At 36.5% G+C, this 20,315-nt stretch overlaps 1 protein-coding gene across 1 annotated transcript in view; it reads left to right on the top strand.

The window, feature by feature from the left end:
* The first annotated feature begins 5,596 nt into the window (after positions 1-5,596).
* The window catches only part of LOC120118944 (transformation/transcription domain-associated protein-like), a 29,566-nt gene continuing 14,847 nt past the window's right edge, over positions 5,597-20,315 (top strand). The window contains 22 exon segments of the mRNA XM_039138853.1: positions 5,597-5,855; positions 5,951-6,034; positions 6,037-6,081; positions 6,084-6,144; positions 6,146-6,301; positions 6,303-6,470; positions 6,472-6,664; positions 7,195-7,320; positions 7,399-7,441; positions 7,444-7,483; positions 8,319-8,362; positions 8,365-8,474; positions 8,591-8,617; positions 8,729-8,781; positions 8,866-8,935; positions 16,087-16,155; positions 16,972-17,053; positions 17,250-17,302; positions 17,718-17,816; positions 17,889-19,121; positions 19,310-20,150; positions 20,153-20,292. Coding sequence (XP_038994784.1) covers positions 5,798-5,855; positions 5,951-6,034; positions 6,037-6,081; positions 6,084-6,144; positions 6,146-6,301; positions 6,303-6,470; positions 6,472-6,664; positions 7,195-7,320; positions 7,399-7,441; positions 7,444-7,483; positions 8,319-8,362; positions 8,365-8,474; positions 8,591-8,617; positions 8,729-8,781; positions 8,866-8,935; positions 16,087-16,155; positions 16,972-17,053; positions 17,250-17,302; positions 17,718-17,816; positions 17,889-19,121; positions 19,310-20,150; positions 20,153-20,292 — 3,795 coding nt within the window. The 5' untranslated portion in view covers positions 5,597-5,797.

The raw sequence follows: 20,315 nt of genomic DNA, 5'->3' as shown, positions 1-20,315 counted from the left end.
TGTTTGCTTGATATGATAATATAGGGGCTGCCTATATAGGAGAAAACTAATGCAGCAGACAAATTATTAGGTGCATGTATGATTCTGTTGATAGCTTAGCTTTCCACTAAACATTTATGAATGTCATATTTATTACATATCGTAGATTTTACAAGATATCCCACCAGACAATTTAATATACTGTCCTAATCTGTATTTAATGGTTTTAATCAAATGGGGTTAAATCAAAACAATTAGCAAAGCATGCCGAGGTAACCTTTTTGTCTTTACTCACTCTGTGGGATAAGGCTCACATGGGTTACTTGTGCGTTGGTTACATAATTTTAATGTCTTCTTCATGGTTCACCATGACTCTATTAAATTCAATTCGGCCGACCAACCGACCATCGAAGAAAACCTTTGTTTTCTTTAACCTCTTTTGAATCAAACTATGAGAACTGTTCTTCTGATTTTCCACAGTTCTCTGTTATAACATCGACATAAAACAAGATTATGTTCATTTCTTCTAGATCTTCGCATATCAAAACTTTTCGGACAGAATTCTTCCATTAATCAAAATCTTGGAAATTTATAATCTTTCGCCATCGATCTTTTGAAACAATTTCTTGTAGATTTACGAGAGTCAAGCTTATTGTCAAACAGTAATTATCGTATTCTTAGTCCTAACACTAACACTAAGAGTTATTAGGTATAAACCCCTCGCACACGATAGAAAGATAAACTTTTTTCTCTATGCTAGAAAGATTACCGTGTATATCAAAAGGGATAAACCGTTTATAATCGTCGTAAACCCAAATATTACCATCGATAGATTATATACGAAGTCATTTAAAGACGGATGGAAACAAAGGTGGTGCGACCAAATATGGGGCTTGTCAGCTACAGTAAATTTGGGAGGGGGGGGGCAGTGAACCTCTCTGCACCATGTTTGAAACTGAATTTGCTGTCTGCTGTCTGTCTGTTTTTGTTTGTAAGATGTGTAACACAGTTGGGACATGTTGGATTGACCTTTGTCAACAAACACGATACATTCCCCAATTCTGGTATCAATCACATCGTCGTCCTCTTCTTCATCTCACTTGCAATATAGCAGTAACTCTCTAGTTATTTAAGTTACTTGAAAAGGACATGTGTAGTGTTGAGGTCTTAAATGAGGCTATGGGGTTGGACACTTTTGATTACTATTCTCCAAGATCGAGCTTGGTCGATTCATGCAATAATGGAGACCATGTAAGTGGAGACCCCTAAAGTTTTTCCATGTGATTCTCTCTGGTATTGGGACATCGCAGCTTGGGTTGACAAAGAAGGTTAGGCTTGCTAACTCTAATTCTATTTTTAATAATACAAATTATGAGTCCAAGGCTCATCAATGAAATGGCAAATACCCTAGTCTCTTAGGATTCTATATCTAGGCTACCACATGTTTTAATAGGCGACAAGCTTATATCTCCATATGGTCAACCTTATTAACTCCTAAATAGATTAATTTAGGCCACACATGTATTATGTTGGGGATTGCCATGAGTTGAGTCAGGTCGGATTTTCTGTCCACCCGATCAGACCCAAAATTATAAATCTTCCACCTGACCCGAAAAATATATACATTCCATCCAACCCAAATTTTTTAGATAAAATCTGAACTCAACCCAACATTTTACATGCTATAAAACCTGCTTCCGAAACTCAAAAATACTGCTCTATGGGAGAATATCATTTTATGATTCGCGTGCTGTCATCGACAATTAATATATTATCGGACTTTATTTACTCTCAATGGAGTAGTTTCTGTCCTAACCAACAACCTATGACTGGTTATTTTTTTTTTAACTAGCCAAAACCCAAACCCACAATATTTCAGTTTTAAATTATTTCATTTTCTTTTAAAAATGATTGAAACTTAAAGCTCATACTTCACGTCTCATGTCGGAATTCATCGTCATTTTGTGATTTTCCAAAACTATCTATGAATGTAGAACATACGCATCAAATTGATAAAAAGCCCAGAAAAGGAATATAACTCATATCTTCTATAAGCTGAAGATAAACAATTAAAACCTCAAAGATCAATGTTTGAAATCAAAATAGGTAGTATCAATACTCTCTAGGTAGTATCAATACTTCCAAATTGTTCAATTTACATAATGCAAAATAGGTATCGATACTCAAAGTGGTATCGATATTTCTTTACACAGTGATATTGATACCATGAAGCATAGTATCGATACTGGTCAAGCCCAACGTTCTTTAACGACCAATTTATTTAAATATTACAAAGGTAGTATCGATACTCATTAAAGGAGTACCGATACTCCCTGTCCTGGGCAGATTTATTTTGCAGAAAATTAATTCACAACGACTCCAAAACATCCCCAACGACTATAAAAGACCACAAACTCATTCCAACTTATAAAGACAATTTGAGGACACTTGAAGAAGGTCACCAACACCTATCCAAGCATTCATACACAAGAGAAGAGTTTTTCAATCTTTATTTTCTTTCTCTTGTAAATTTTTGTGTTTTGAGCTTAATTGCATGCATATCTTTATGTTTTGTTTTTGTGAGCTAAATTTTGCAAATACTTCCTTTTGAGAGGCTTTTATTGTTTACATATTTACCTTTGTAAAGGGATTGATATAGCTTAGCCTTTGAAAAGCTAGAGAGTTGTAAAAATTATCTCTTTATCTTGAAAAAAAGAAAGAACAAATTAGCGAATTTGTTAGAAAATTCTTAGTGAGAAGCTAAGGTAGTGTACGCAAACTTGGTTGAGAAGTCGAACAACTATAAATCATTATGTTAATTTTCTTGTCTTTTTATATTCCTTACTCCCTAAACTCAAAAAGTCAATTCACCTCTTCTTGACAAAATTATTCGATTGATCATTTGAACTTTATTGAAATGGCAACACAAAACAATTGAAAGGAGCAGAGGATACTTACCTTGTCTTTTTGTTTTGTTTTTCTTAGCTAATGAAGCTCACGACCATAAGGAGGAAGATGAGAGCTTTTGTCTTGATTTATCTAGAAAATTAACACACTTTACACTTGTATTAAAAGATTGAAATGAATAAAATATTTATTTTTGTGAAATGATGATTTTGCCCTTAATGAATATCCATATCTACAACTTTGTCATTACATGACATCATCCATGGATTCACTTTATCCATAAAAAAATCCAAATCTTGGCTTTCCAAGTTTGCTAAATTTCAATTTAGTCTTTAATTCAACTGTTTCACTAAAAACAAAGTCAATCCTTTTAATCCGACTAATCTACTTTGAATTCTTCACATCAAAAATACTAAAACAACATTTCTAAACTCATACTATCATTCTTCAAATTTTTGTAACTTTTTTATTTGATTTGAATATCCGATTATTTTACCAACTGTTTCACTAAAAACAAGTCAATCCTTTTAATCCGACTAATCTACTTTGAATTCTTCACATCAAAAATACTAAAACAACATTTCTAAACTCATACTATCATTCTTCAAATTTTTGTAACTTTTTTATTTGATTTGAATATCCGATTATTTTACCAAACTTTACCGATTAATAGTTTTTTCTACAAATTTCGGATCAAACACATGACATATACGAAAATCCTTCTTTTAAGGTGAGCTATCCATTTATGGACCAAAATTTATATTTTTTTTCAAAGTTATATTTTATGTCCTAAACTTTTCCAAATTTATACTTTGATAACCAAACTTTTAAAAATTACATTTTGATTCCTTATTGAAATTTTTGGGGCAATAAAATTATATTATTTTTGTTTAATTTTAAAGGAATCTGAAGGGTTATGGCTATTTTTTGAATTCAATATTTTTTTTATGAAACAAACACCTAATTTGTGTTCATAAGGTAAAAACTGGTGAATTATAAGTTTTGAGGTCTAACAGTCGATGACAACATGTATTGATGCCACTAATGATGATGACGGTGACGATAGTGAGGGGAGACAAATGATGGGAGATTTTGATTGAATTTATGTGTTAAATTGATATTTTATACAAAGTTTAGGGGTCAAAATGATATTTTATCTAAAGTTTAGGGTCAAATTATATTCTATCTAAAATTAAAAGATTAAATTAAAATTAACTTCTTTGACTAACATGCCACATTGTAAACTAACACGAGTTAACAACCCATTGATCAAATGTAACAACTAATTATGTAAGCGATTAAAGTTTAATATAATCCGAAATATAGTGGCAAAACACAATTTCTTTTAAATTTAGTGAGTAAAAATATACAAATATAAAATGAAAATCATAACTCAATAATTAAACCAAAAAGTAAAATATTCCAATAATTTGGTTCTTTTTCTATTTTTAATAAAATATTGAATTATATTTGATCTACACCCACTACTCAAATCAAACTAGATTCTTCCTCTTTTTAGAATATTTTATATTTATATTTTAAATTATTTTTGTATGAAAAAAGAAGAAAATTAGTATATTATTAACATGAGAAAAATATTTGATCAATCAATTCATGTCTAACTCTAGAAATAATAACGGGGTGAGCAAATTTAATATGATTTTATTTTATAAAAATATGATTTTATTTTAGATTTATATAGCAAATTTATTTTATAAAACTAGGTAACAATTAAAAAGTCATTGAATGAAATATTATATTGAGTTTTTATTTGAAAATATATAAAAATACCCTTGAAATTAAAATGATATATTACTTAAGTTATTGTTTTAAAATTTTGTAATCAAATTTTTAAGATTTATTTCACCACAAATTTTTAAATAATGACTCAAATAAGATTAATGTTTTATTGAACTATTTACTTGATTATAGTATAATTCAACAAGGGTCAATTCATTTTATAATATATATATTTTTCATTTTATAATTCAAATAGAAAAGAGAAAAAAATTGTAGATACCGAGTCAAATTTGGATGGGGATGTGGCCAGATCATAGGTAAGAAGGCAGCAAGTGAAACTAGGGTCAAAAGGTACAACTTTATTGGACATAGGGTAAATAGATATTGGGTTAGGTCCAAATACCGAAGCCCATTACTTTAGGACCCTTTGAAACGGATCCGGGTCATCACTATTAGCATTGGTCGGGTCGGATTTTCTGTCCTCTCAACCTGATCTAAAAATTATACATTGTCTACTCAATCCGAACCTGACCCAAAAAATGTACACCTTCCACCGACCCGTCTTTTGAGATAAAATCTGAACCCGACCTGACCTTGACCCAATCCAAAATATTATTTTTATTCAACAAAAATAATAATTTAATTAAAAAATAATATATAAAAACATATTATTATAATTTCCCTTAAATATATAAGATCAAATTATAATTTTTTAAGATAATATATTTTCCCTCTATATCCGACCCGAATGTATATATATAAAACCAACCAAAACTAACCCGAATTAAAGCTTTTTTAAAATATCTGTCTGATCGGATTAAGTTGGGTCGGAACCCTTCGGATTTAGGTACATCCCATCAGTCTTGAGAAAATCAGGTCTATAAAGCAACTCCTCATTTACAGTCAATTTTCCAGCGAGTCCTCGAATACCTTGAACTCTCGAGAGGGAACGTGACCAGTGATACCACCAAACTACATATTTTTTCCTCTTCGGTTTTCTGTATTCAATCCCTAAATATAATTAAACCCAAAGCTCCGCAAGAGATACAAGGTGAGCTACTCGATTTTACACATTTTGGAGAAGGGAAGAGGAGCAAGAAAGAAGTAACAAGCGTGAAGGTTGTGTGGGAAAACCCTAGAAAGTTCAAAGCTTGGGTTTTTTCCTCCAACAATGAGTCCTATTCCGAATTTGGAGCAACACTCTCGCCACCTCATGGAACCTGACCTCCGTATTCCCTTCGCTCTCTTCATTTCCTTTCTCTGTTTGCGAAGATACTATTTTTGCTGTAATTTTGATTTATTTATTATTTTTTTTGGAAAACAGCAATTCAGGCGAGGTTGCAAATGGCCATGGAGGTTAGAGACAGTTTGGAGATAGCTCACACTTCCGAATACTTGAATTTCCTCAAACATACTTCCGAGCCTTCTCAGTCATTTTACAGATTACTAAGCCTCAATCACTGACAATCCCGAGCACAAAGTGCGGAATGTTGTGGTGGAAATTCTCAACAGGCTTCCCCAGTGAAGTTCTTCGACCGTTTGTTCAAGACCTATTAAAAGTAGCCATGCAAGTTCTAACTACTGATAACGAAGAAAATGGCTTAATTTGTATTCGAATCATCTTCGACCTTCTTAGGAATTTCAGGCCTACTTTAGAGAATGAGGTGCAACCTTTTTAGATTTGTGTGCAAGATTTACCAGAACTTTAGGTTGACAGTTAGCCATTTCTTTGATAATGCTTCTATGGGAATGGAAGTAGATGTCAAGCTTATGGATACTTCTACTTCAGTGGATCAAGGGATTACTTCGAGTGGATATGCTGGGAACGGGCAGTTGAATCCCAGTACGATCATTCAAGATAGTTACAGAGAGTCCACTTGTAGTCATGTTTCTGTTTCAATTGTATAGTCGACTTGTACAAACTAATATTCCTCATCTGTTACCTTTGATGGTTGCGGCAATATCTGTTCCAGGACCTGAAAAGGTTCCTACCCATTTGAAGACTCATTTCATTGAGTTAAAAGGTGCACAGGTTAAGGTGTGTTTCTTTTTCTCGCGACTTCCAGTCTCCATTGTTTCATTGTTTTTTGCCACATGATAGTATGCTTTGTATTATATAACTAGTTCTAGGCAATGGTCTCGGGAGAGTATGATTGGGTTGCTGAATCTTTGCCTGAAGAGTGTGCACGATCTCTTCTGAACTGTTGCTGAATGTTTCAGTTTAATAATGTTGTGTATAGAGGTGCTCTTGTTTTGAGTTTTTCCTTAAATATAATCAGTTTTATGGAAGTAATTGAATTGAAAACTGAAATTTTCATGAGGTTTTTCTTGAGGATGTAAGTTTTGAGAATCATTTGAAGGATTGAGCCTTGGAACTCTCTCTGCTAGAAATATGTTGAATATGTTTCTTGTGCACATCCTCCCCAATTTTTATTTTTGGTTGTATATTCAATTCATTTCATTTGAGAGAAAGTAAACTTTGTAATTTTAGTTGTTTGAAGCCTTTTAATTACTTACTCTCTGGATCTGCTCTATTTGTCTGCTTATTTTCTTTCTCCTCTATTGCAGACTGTTTCCTTTTTAACATACCTTTTGAAGAGCTTTGCTGATTATATAAGACCACATGAAGAAAGTATATGTAAAAGCATTGTCAATTTACTTGTTACATGTTCTGACTCGGTATCCATTAGAAAGGTGAGTTGTGCGTGAGCTTTTATTTTTTGTTTTCGATTTGGTTCTTCTGGTTTTAAATGCTGATTGTGCCGAATACAGGAGTTGTTGGTAGCCTTGAAACATGTTTTGGGCACAGATTTCAAGAGGGTTTGTTTCCTTTGATTGACACATTATTGGAAGAGAGGTAAAATTTTATCTTCCCTTTTTATCTATATTGTTACATCAAGACGAGTCAATAAACCATGATAAAGATCTTGTATTGTCAAACTTGTTGGAACTAATGAGAGATCATGCAAGTGATAGTTTCAGCTCTGTTTGACATTATGTTATATGGAGAGACCAATAAATTTGCTAGTGGAAAAGAAATATTATGCGGATTTGGAGTCAAAATAGTGGCAGTTCAAGCATGTTTTAAGAAACAAGATAAATCTGTGGCTTATAAAAGCTTTAAATTCAAAGAGATGCCTTATGTCGATGTTGGTTCCGGAAACTCTTGGATGGTTTGACTTGTTTTACCGACACAATATTTTTTGGTAGTTGTCAGCTATCATTATTTATTTCTACAAGAGCTTGAAGGCTTAAAGAAGGATCTATCTTCTCGGATCTTTATTTGTTTGAAGGATAATTCATTCCAATAGCAGATGTTGTCACCTAGTCCCAAAGTTTCGAGAGGACCCTGTATATTATAGTATTCATTATCTTGAACCCTAAAATTTTAGTTTGACAGTGATTGGTTGGACCATTTAATAACTTCTTGAAGCTTTGTTTTGGAACTCTGACAGGTAATTCTCCAGTCTGCGATGCTTGGATAGAAATATCACCATAGCAGTATCTGAAATGTGTCTTTATGGTTTTTATTCTTTTCTTTGCCTTTAAGCATGTGTTACTTACCAACTTGGCTGGTTGATTTGGTTGTTCGACATAGCTAAAATAAGTTTCATGCTTTGACATGTGTATCTAATTAATATTATTTCCGATCCTTGCATTTGATTTCTTGTATTCCTTCTATCTTACTTCAGGGTTCTAGTTGGAACTGGACGTGCTTGTTTTGAAACTTTGAGGCCATGGCATATAGTCTTTTGGCAGAGATTGTTCATCATGTCAGAGGGGACCTCTCCCTCTCACAGGTATGGATCTGAGATCGGAATTTTTTCTCTCTTCCATTCTTTTTGTTGTAGGTTTAAAAATTGTGATGGGTAAAGTTGACTTCTTATTCTTGCTGATAACTTTATTTGTTGCTGCAGTTGTGAATATTTACTTGTTCTCAACTTATTGATGCTTCATTGCTGGCATTCATACGACTTGTGCTCGTCATCTGGTGCCATTTTCAATTCTATTACTACCAAGTTTTCTTTGTCTTAAACGTGTAGTGGTGGATCATCCCATGTTTTGCTTCTGATTGTATCACAAATTTCCTTTTGAAACTTAGGTGGAACCAATTTTTGAGAAGGGGCTTGATCAGTCATCAATGGATGAAGCGCATTTTATTGGTATGGGTTCTGAGTAATTTTTCTACTAGCATTGCTTGTATTGATTGATTTGATGGATTTTCCCATGCATCCTTGCTTTACTTCAGGGGCGTATTTTGGATGCTTTTGTTGGGAAATTTAGTACATTCAAGCGTACCATTCCCCAGGTAAGTATGACTAGTCTCAGGTTTAATCTAGAAAACGTGTCTCCTATGATTAACCCTTTTTATTGTACCAGTTTTGCTATGATGTCCAAGGAATTATTTCTTTTATATCTTTGGGTTGACTAGCCAGTGATAGCTACCTGTAAATGTTCATGCACATGATTTCACTTTCTAAGCTTTTCTCTTAGGTTCTGATGTTCTCATCTGGGTTCTATGTCGCTCTATGTGTTTAGGCATCTTTCCTTCAAAGAGGATTTTTGTAATTTGAATCTTCAATATCCTAAACCATCTGAACAGTGTGCTATGACTTCATATTTTAAGTGCCATTTTTCTCTTTTGCCCCAAGAAGCATTCAAAAGTTGGCAAAAGAACTCAGCTCTAGTTGATAGGCTATGACATTTTTCTGAGTCATTAACTTCTAGTTTTATTTGGCCAAATTAATTCTCTTTTATTCCTCTTGTATGAGAATAGTTCACTAGGACATAGGAAGGATGATATTCTGTTTTTCAGACTGTATTAAATAAGATTAACCATTACATGTTTGTTTAAATATTTGATAATGCTCTGTGTAGAGGAAAAATCGATGTCCACAAGAAAAATGAGTGAGAGAGAGAGCGAGAGAGCAAAGTGCAAGTTTTCGGAGGGCAAAGATAGTGAGGTCCATAGTGGTGGTTCTTGGTCGGCGTTTGTTGATAACCTTAGTAGGAGAGTGAGCAGAAGTGCATTAAGGGATCGTTTTAGTCTTCATGGCAAAGTCATTAGGGTGTTTATCCCATTTATTAACAAGAGACCAAAATACAAGGAGTGCACGTTCGCATTCGTTCATTTTGCTAGCAAGGAGGATCTGTGCAGTGCAGTGGAGAAGATGAATAATGTCAAGATGGATGGGAGGTTAATAGCCGTGTCAATAGCCAAATATGTTAAGTCTTCTGGGATCAGGTTTCGGGAAGGGGTTGGAGAGGAGGGCTTCAATAGGGGAGTTTCAGGAGGGCTGAAGGGTAGTAGACCGATTTCTCCACCTCTAGTGGCAGAGAGGTTGAAGCGGTTGAATAGGTTCCATGACGGAAGATCTTTTAGAGATACGGTAGTTGGGGTGAAAAAGGTTCCAGAGGGTGTTCAAGTGAGCAGTTTTAGGTTTGACAAGGTGAAGAAGAAATGTTTGGACGTTTTTATTCCGGTGGAAGAGAGCTTATGGCTGAAATCTTCACTGACTGGCATTTGCAAAGCTACTTTTGAAGTGGATTTCGTGCAGAAAGCTTTATGGAATGAGGACATCAAAGCTAAGGTGATAAGGTGGGGATTTGCGAAGAATGCGTGCCTTGTAGTGTTCCAGTCGGATGAAGAGAGATCTATTGTAATGGAAAACAAATGGGAAGCTTTGTCGTTCTGGTTTGATATATTGGAGCCGGTTTTGGAGGGGGCTCCCCCTTAGTTTTTTGTGCGGTTTCGTTGATTGGAGTCCATTAAATTGTTGGTCGGTATAGTTCTTTACTAGTTTAGCTTCAAAATGGGGCAAGTTAGTAAAAATTCAGGATCAAACTGCTCAAAGAGTTGACTGTAGAGTGGCGCAGTTGCTCCTAAGGGTTGAGAGTCCTTTTAATATTCCAGATCATGTCTTTTTCTATACGTATGGGAGGAAATTCACCATCAAAATTAAAGTTGATTGTGCTGAGGATTTCTTTCCTGAGCTTTCAGATATGGTGGTTGAAGATGTTCCAGTGGTTTCACGGGAGGAAAGTTATCCGGTGTGGAGCAATGAAGTACAGTTTCGGCAGAATGAGAAGGTGGGTTTACAGTCAGAATTCCTTAGTGCAGACAGGAATGTCACTGCAGTGAATTCTAGGCTTAAAGTATTCTCTTGGTTGAATAGTGGGATTAATAGTGGTGGGAATGGTGTTAGTGGGAGTCATTTTTCCTCGAGCACTTCAACACCTCAAACAATAATTGGTGGGCTGTCAGGCTTTTTGGATAATAGATCAATTCATAATGGTGATCACGTGGGTTTGGGTTTAAGAGATTTAGAACTGGTTGAAATGGCCATATCTGATGTCAATATGGTTCCGATAAAGAATACTGGTCCTAATGGGCCAGATATTATTAATTGGATTGGGGGAAATTCATCTCTTCAACCCATTCAATTATCATCCAATCCCTTGTTAGTTGAGGATGATAATATTAGGCAGATGAGGAGGTTTTCAGGAGGGGAGTTGAATTTGGCTTTCGATGATCATGTTGGTGAATTGGTTAAAGATCGTTCGGCTGGTCAAAGAAGTCCACCTGGGGTCCTTGTTTTTGGTTCCCAGAGCCAATTTGATCCAGAGAGGAGTAACGGTTCTGTTGCTAAAAAGAACGGTTCAAAGAAGATGAAGTTGGATATGGTGAATTATCCGATCAGCTCTAATGAGGGCAGCTTTGTTAAGGCACCATCTCGGACAAATAGTTTAATTAATCAGAGAAGGTTAAAAATTGCAGCTTGTCGCTCGGGTAGTGTGTGTTCTGAGGGGGAAGTGACTATTAGTTTCCACGATAGAATTTATAGAAGGGCGTTTTGTAGTAGGGTCAGGGAATCTTTGGACCAATTCAGGGCGTCATCACAGTCTTCTCAAGAGGTTGATGAAGCTAGAATCGAAGCTGTAGCTACAAGGGCGGTTTGTGACTTGTTGGGGATTTCCTTTAAAGGGGGAAATCAGATTCTAGAGGAGAAAATCGAGGAGCTGGAATTGAAGAGCGGTTAAAGCAGTTTTCGGCTTTTTCTTTTGTTCTGCTGGGTTGTGTTATCAGTTTCAGATTTTATCATGTCAAAAATTAGCTTGATTTTGTGGAATATAAGGGGTTTAGGTAGACATGAAAAAGTCAGAGTAGTAGGTAGACTTGTGAAGAAGGCCAGACCAATTTTTTTGTTGATACAGGAGACTAAGCGTGAACTGTTTCAGCATGACTTAAGAAGGAGAATAGGGGGTCATGGCTTAAAGGCTTTTCTTCTGCTCCAGCTGTGGGTGCTGCAGGAGGTTTATTGTGCATGTGGAACGAGGATGTGTTTGAAGTCAAACAAGTTTTTTCTCTTAGCAGATTTATAGCAATTGTGGGTATTTTTAAATCGGCAATGGTGGAGTGTGCAGTTTTGAATGTGTATGGCCCTTCTATTGAGGCAGAAAAGGAGGCTTTTTTCAAAGAGCTTTTGGAGTTTGTGGTACTCATGTCCCAGTGTGCATTGGTGGTGACTTTAATGCATATTTACAGCCGGAGGAAAAGTTGGGGGCGTCTCAAAATTGGCATACGATGGAGTTGTTCAGGGATTTTGTTCAACATTCCAGTTAATGGACCTTCCTTTAGGGTGGCAGATTCACTTGGTGTAGCAAAAGGGACTGTCCAATGTGGGTCAGATTGGATCGATTTCTCATTAGTGGCGATTTTCTGATTTCTTTCCCGAACTTAGTTCAAAGTCTTCTTCCTATGTCTCTTTCGGATCATAATCCGGTCTTGTTAGAAGAGAATCGTCTGAATTGGGGCCCTAAACCATTCAGATTCTTTAATTATTTATTAGAGGAAGAGGGTTTGATGAGTTGGTTAGTTCTACTGTTTCTAACCTTTTCAGGGAAAATAATCGCAGAGGCATATTTAGTATCCTGCAAGGTACTAAAAAGGCGATTAAAAATTGGTTGGGCAGCAGGCATACTGAGATTCAGACTCCATTTCGATGCTGGAAAACAAAATTTTCGATTTGGAGTTAAATTTTCAAAACATCAGTTTCTCGCAACAAGATTGGAGGCAGTTATCGCACCTTAAGAGTGAACTCTGGAGGTTGCACAGGTTAGATGAGAGGATTTGGTTTCAAAAGTCAAGGGAAAAATGGATTAAGGAGGGAGATAAGAATACGAGGTTCTTTCATCTTTGTGCCTCGAACAGGAAAAAATTAAACTCTATCTCTTCTTTGATTATTGATGGCCAGGAGATTTCAAATCCTGATCTTATAAAAGAGCATGTTACAGACTGCTTTACAAAGGCTTTCAACAGTGTTGATACATTGGAGGTGGAAGATTTATTTCTTGGTTTTTCCAAATTATCTAATGATCAAAGGAGTGTCTAGAGGTGCAGTTTTCAGAAAAAGAAGTTTGGGAAGCGGTCTCGTGTTCAGATAGTAATAAGGCGCCGGGTCCGGATGGGTTAACAATAGGATTTATAAAGAGGTGCTGGCCTATTCTGAAGGATTCGGTGATGAAGTTCTTTGCTGATTTTTATCAGAAGAAGAAATGGGAGCATAGTATCAATCATTCTTTCATTACTCTAATTCCAAAGAAATCTAATCCAATGTGTTTGGAAGATTATAGACCGATTAGTCTCGTTGGAATTATGTATAAAATCCTGTCTAAAGACTCATTGCGTGTGCTGGAGATATTGTTAGCTCGTCTCAGTTCGCCTTTATTCCAGGAAGACAGTTGTTACATTGCGCATTTATCGCCAATGAAGCTATAGATTATTGAAGGAGAAAAGGGCTGAAAGGTGTTGTTTTTAAAGCAGATTTCCGCAAAGCTTTTGATACGATTGAATGGCCGATTCTTCTTCGAATAATGAAGGAAATGGGATTTGGGGATAGATGGTGTTCGTGGATCTCATATTGTTTATCTACTGCTTCGGTTTCAGTTTTGTTGAATGGTACCCCAACAAAGGAGATTCCGATGTCTAAAGGTTTAAGACAAGGTTGTAACCTTTCTCTAATCTTGTTTAATCTGGTTGGGGAGCTACTCAATTTAATGTTGATTAAAGCGGTAAATATGGGACTTTTTAATGGTTTTTCTTTTGGAGGGTCAGCTTATTCTTGTCAGTTGTCGCATCTTCAGTTTGCAGATGATTTGATAATTTTCTGCAGTGCTTCCATTGCGCAAATCAGAAATGTTAAGCAAATTTTGAGAATTTTCAGCTTGTTGGCTGGCCTGGACCTAAACCTTTCGAAAAGCCATTTATATGGGATCAATATTGAAGAACCTACCCTCTTAGATTGGGCCAACTCCATTGATTGCTTTGCTGGTTCGTTCCCAACAGTTTATTGAGGTTTGCCGTTAGGAGCCAAGAAGAATTCAAAGGTTTTGTGGGAACCAATTCTACAGAGGTTTAATAGTAAATTAGCAAGGTGGAAAGCTTCGGCATTATCAATGGCTGGTAGATTGGTACTTTTAAAATCAGTCCTGACTTCTCTGCCGATTTTTTTCCTATCAATTTTCAAACTTCCGAATAAAGTCAGTCAGAAACTGAATTCGTTGATGGCTGGTTTTCTATGGGGGGACGGTTTAGAGAAGAAGCGTATTCATTGGGTGAATTGGCAAACGGTGTGCAGTCCTAGAGATGGAGGAGGCTTGGGGGTTTTAGATTTAAATCTTACTAATCGAGCTCTGCTAGGGAAATGGATTTGGAAATTTGCTAATGAAAAGGGTACTTTGTGGAAGAATTTGATTTGTTGTAAACATAACATCGATAGTATGTCGATGTCGGTTAGTAGTGCGTATTCAACACAAGACTCTTGGATTTGGAAAGGAATTATTAGTAGTTTTTTGAAGAATGATGCGGTTGGTGAGAGGCTTAGATCTCATTCTAGAATCCAAGTGGGGAATGGCAAGTCAATTTCTTTTTGGAATGATGTTTGGGTTGATTTTTCACCGCTGAAAATTCAGTTTCCGAGAATTTTTGTGTTGTCAACGAATCAATCGGGACGGGTTAGTGATTTTGGAAGTTATGATTCGAACGGATGGACTTGTGATATCCGTACAAGAAGAAATTTAAGTGATTGGGAGTTGGAACAATGGCTGGAACTAATGATCAAATTAAACAACTTTCAGTTGACAGAGGAAGTGGATGATTTTTTATCATGGACAGGGAAGGGCAATGGTTTGTTTACTGTTGGCTCTTGTAGAAAGACTATTGGTAAAGGACAGGTGGGTAATCCTCTTTGGAATAAGTGTGTATGGACAGGTTTGGTCCCTCCTATAATAGAATCCTTTCTTTGGCAAATTACTCATAAAAAAATGGCAGTTAAGTCCCAGCTGAAGAACAGGGGGATCCCGTTATCAGATGGGGAGTTTTGTCCGATGTGTTTATTAAGTGGAGAAACGGTTCAACATTTGTTTATTGTCTGCCCTGTGGCTCATGAGGTTTGGTATAAGTTTATCAGTCTGTGGCATGTTAGCACAGTTTTGCCTGGGGATATTTCTACTCTTCTCAGTTCTTGGCCTGATTTGGTGGCTAATTCACTTATCTGGAAATTAGTTCCAGCAGTGGTTCTTTGGTCGATATGGAATTATCGAAATTCTATTGTTTTCGATAACAAGGTTATGGACAGACTTTCACTTTTCTTCATCGTAAAGTTCAGGCTAGTTAAATGGTTTCTAGCAAAGTTCCATCAAGTGCAGATTCCGGTGGACTTGTTAATATCTGACCCTACTTTAGCAGATGGTTTCAAGGGTCTTCACGCTACTAATAGGTCTGTCCAGAATTGGCTCCCTCCACCAGCTGATTTCTTTAAATTTAATGTCGATGGTGCAGTGAAAAAGGATGGGATGGCGGGCGGCATCGGGGGTATCCTCAAAAATCATAACGGTTTCGCAACGTTTTCAGAAAGCACAGGGCTAGGGCCACCCCCTTTAGCAGAGTTGAAAGCTATTAGAAAGGCTGTTGACATTTTCTACTCCTCTGTTTGGGCTTCTAAGGGCAGATTAATTCTGGAAACTGACTGCAAGAATGCAGTGGAGTGGGTCAACTTTCCAAGTCTCTCTCCGGTGTTTTTTAGTAATTTAATCAAGGAAATTAAGTCTTATGTACTGTCCAGGGGTTTGGTAGTGTAGTTTATTCCTAGGTGTAGTAATTGGGAAGCAGATAAGTTGGCTAAGGCAGGGATTGGCTAAGTATTTGCTATTTTGTAAAGGTTTCTAATGTATGCTTCTGTTATTAATAAAATGAGGTACTCTTTTCCTCCTTCCGCTGGATGACCTTTTTCCAAAGGGTCAACTATGAAGGAGGTTTTGAATGAGACCTCCAACTTCTATAAAAAAATAATAATAATGCTCTGTGCTATCTGTCATCTTTCTTTTGACTTTTCATCTGGATTTTTTCTTTACTTTTTTAGACTATTGGCTATATTAATGCATTTTATTGTTTATCCATAGTTGTTAAAGGAGGGTGAAGAGGGAAAAGATTGCCCTACACTGAGGTCAAAACTTGAGCTTCCTGTCCAGGTTCTATTCAATACCTATAAATTTGAATTAAGTGTTTATTTGCTCTCGTCTATTATCCAGGTTCTGACTGAACCTCTTGTTGATATCCAATGTATCTTTTATTTTGTCGTTAATCAAGTATAGGTGTTGGTATCAATGTATTTGTTTTAATTTTCATATGATATGAATGTTAGACTTCCTTTTTCCATGAATTGATAAATTTAGGGTTTGTATCACTATCTGTTTAGTTGCTTCTCTCTGTTAGATATTTTTGGATGTTTTCCTCTGGCCTGCTGTTCGAATTGAATATGTATATGCTGTGCTGTAGCTACGAAATTCAGGCTAGAAATTTACCGTGCTTTCTATTAACCTACTATGGAAGTCATAATTTGAAAGGCCATGTCCATAATACATCAAAATGAGTTGTAATTCTACATTTCATTTTTTTAAATTTAATGGACATATATTCATACTGACTGTTACTCTGCCCAGCGAAAGAATTTATAAGTTAGAACTGGTTTGATATTGCAAGATGCCTTTGATCTGGGATCTAGCTTTGAACTTCTACTTTGTGACACTTTCTCCAAAATTTCCATGATTTCTCGTGTCAAAGTAAATTTTCTTGAAATAATCTAGAAATTCAGAAATTATCTAGAAATTCAAATCTTATTGCACCCTTTTATTGTCAGTGCTGATAAGTTGGAAGAATTGGATTTTTTTAATGTTCATGTTAAATCTTTTGGTTTTTTTGTTCCATGATCTTTTAGTCTTTACCACACTATGTTCCTTGTAATTTCTCTTCGATTCTTTTGGTCTTGATGCATGTGGTTCTTGCAGGCCGTTCTGAATTTGCAAGTACCAGTGGAGCATTCTAAGGAAGTGGGTGACTGTAAAAATCTGATAAAGACCTTGGTTGTGGGTAGGTATCTCCTTTAAATTTCATGCGGTGTTAGAAGGTTATTTTGCCAAGTTTCCAGAGGATATGTGCTACTCTGCTAACATATATCTTCTTTCAAGTTTGTCTTAACATGCCCTGCTTCGTATATCCAAAAAAAGGAAAAAAAAAAGAAAAGAAAAGGAAATACTCTCTAATCCATGGCTGGATGCATTTATAGGAATGAAGACCATCATATGGAGTATCACACATTCCCATTTGCCTCGTTCACAGGTTCTATTTTCTCCTTTTCTATTTCACATTTTTCTAAAAGTTTATTCAGCATCCAACTTAAAACTCATTGGTAATGAGTGGAGGGGCCAGCTTTAATATAAGACCATTGGAAATCCTTTACATAATTGATGAGTGATAACACCATTTAACACTCTTCTCAAGTGTAGCTCAACAAGGGCCTACACATGGATAAACTCACTGGGGAGTTTTCAGTCTCACAATGGGGTTAGGCAGGGATAACAAAATACGTCGTCTTTGATACCATCTGAAGCATTCAACTAAAAACCAATTGTTAATGGACTAAAGGGACCAACTCTTATAAGACCCTAGGAAACTCAATACTTAATAGATGTGGGATAACGGCGCTTAACTTAGTGGAATTGAATTATCTCATGCCATTATTTCAACTGTTTAGGTTTCATCTTCTACTCATGGAACGCACCCACAAGTTCTTGTCTCATCAACTTCAAACCTGCCAGCTCCTCAAGCATTCAAAGGATTAAGAGAAGATGAGGTATTATACTAAAGATATTAGATCTAGGTGGGTTCTAGGCATGATTAAATCTTCTTGCTCAAACTTTGGTAGGTGTGGAAAGCTTCTGCTGTTTTAAAAAGTGGTGTACACTGTTTAGTGCTCTTCAAAGAGAAAGATGAGGAGAAGGAAATGCTTCAACTATTTTCTCAAATTTTGGCAATTATGGAGCCGCGAGATCTCATGGACATGTTCTCGTTGTGCATGCCAGAGCTTTTTGAATGCATGATTTCTAACAATCAACTAGTTCATATATTTTCTACTCTTCTGCAAACTCCCAAAGTTTACCGCCCATTTGCAGATGTTTTGGTTAATTTTCTTGTAAGCAGCAAGCTTGATGCTTTGAAGCATCCAGATACACCTCCAGCCAAACTGGTTTTGCATCTCTTTAGGTTTATATTTGGGGCTGTCGCAAAAGCACCTACAGATTTTGAACGTATTTTGCAGCCTCATGTGCCTGTAATAATGGAAGTTTGCATGAAAAATGCTACTGAAGTTGAGAAGCCTCTTGGATATCTGCAACTTCTTCGTATAATGTTTAGAGCGCTTGCTGGATGCAAAATTGAGCTTCTATTGCGAGACTTAATTCCTATGCTGCAACCTTGCCTAAATATGCTTCTGACAATGCTTGAAGGTCCAACTGCTGAAGACATGAGGGACCTTTTGTTGGAACTTTGCTTAACGTTGCCTGCACGCTTAAGCTCCTTGTTACCTCACCTTCCCCTGCTAATGAAATCTCTTGTATTGTGTCTTAAAGGAAGTGATGACCTTGTAAGCTTAGGCTTAAGAACCCTTGAGTTCTGGGTTGATAGTTTAAATCCAGATTTCTTGGAGCCCAGTATGGCTAATGTGATGTCAGAGGTGATTTTAGCTCTATGGTCTCATTTGAGGCCTGTTCCCTATCCTTGGGGTGGGAAAGCATTGCAACTCCTTGGCAAATTAGGTGGTCGTAATAGACGTTTTCTCAAAGAGCCCCTAGCACTTGAATGCAAGGAGAACCCAGAGCATGGACTTCGCCTGATTCTTACATTTGAGCCCTCAACCCCATTTTTAGTTCCATTGGACAAATGCATAAATCTAGCTGTAGCAGCTGTTATACATAAAGATGATGGCATGGGCTCTTTTTATAGAAAACAGGCTTTAAAATTTCTTCGTGTTTGCTTATCATCCCAGCTTAACCTGCCAGGCAATGCTTCAGATGAAAGTTATACACCAAAGCACTTACTGTCTTCTTTGGTTTCAAGTGTTGATTTGTCTTGGCGCAGGTCTGAGATGTCAGATGCAAAGGTATGCTGTTCTCCATTAATGCAACTGCATACCACTACTATAACTACTAGTTTTGTGTCATGCATTCTTGTGTCTATCCTCTTTTTCAAAGATTTTCTGAGTGTAATTTCAGGAAGTGCTATCATTTGTGCTATCAATTAAACCATTGTTCTATTTGAATAACAATTAATATGAATATCCATCTGCAGAGTGACTTGGGTGTAAAGACAAAGACCCAACTTTTGGCTGAGAAGTCAGTTTTCAAGATTCTGTTAATGACCATCATTGCTGCTAGTGCAGAACCAGATCTGAGTGACCCCAAGGACGATTTTGTTGTTAACATTTGCCGTCATTTTGCTCTGATATTTCATATTGATCAGTCATCAGTGAATGTTTCAACCGCCGGTGGTTCAATGCTTTCATCAAATGGAAATACTAGTTCCAGGTCAAAAAGTAGTTCTAACCTGAAAGAGCTGGATCCTTTGATCTTTTTGGATGCCTTAGTTGATGTGCTAGCAGATGAAGACAGGCTCCACGCAAAAGCTGCTCTTAATGCTTTAAATGTGTTTGCTGAAACACTCCTGTTCCTTGCTCGTTCAAAACATGCTGACATGCTGATGTCAAGAGGAGGCCCAGGTACTCCTATGATTGTTTCTAGTCCCTCAATGAATCCTGTATACTCTCCCCCTCCAAGTGTTCGCATCCCAGTTTTTGAGCAACTTCTGCCTCGGCTGTTGCACTGTTGCTATGGGAGTACATGGCAAGTACAAATGGGAGGTGTTATGGGTCTTGGAGCTTTAGTTGGAAGGGTCACTGTTGAGACTCTGTGCCTTTTTCAAGTTAGAGTTGTTCGGGGTCTGGTTTATGTTCTTAAAAGGTTACCTGTTTATTCTAGCAAAGAGCAGGAAGAGACAAGTCAGGTTCTTACACAGGTTCTTCGAGTGGTAAATAATGTTGATGAAGCAAACAATGAACCGTGCAGGCAAAGTTTTCAAGGAGTGGTTGATTTTCTTTCTTCAGAATTGTTCAATTCAAATGCATCAATTATCGTTAGAAAAATGTGCAGTCATGTTTGGCACTTTTAGCTAGTAGGACTGGCAGTGAGGTATCTGAGCTTCTTGAGCCTTTGCATCAATCATTGCTTCAACCTCTTATAATGCGTCCACTTCGAGCTAAGACTGTTGATCAGCAGGTAAGCATGATGTATTATCTTAT

This window comes from Hibiscus syriacus, unplaced genomic scaffold (genome assembly GCF_006381635.1).
Source record: "Hibiscus syriacus cultivar Baekdansim isolate YM2019G1 unplaced genomic scaffold, ASM638163v2 tig00110330_pilon, whole genome shotgun sequence".
Taxonomy (NCBI): Eukaryota; Viridiplantae; Streptophyta; class Magnoliopsida; order Malvales; family Malvaceae; genus Hibiscus; species Hibiscus syriacus.
This window is presented reverse-complemented; position numbering and strand designations above follow the sequence as displayed.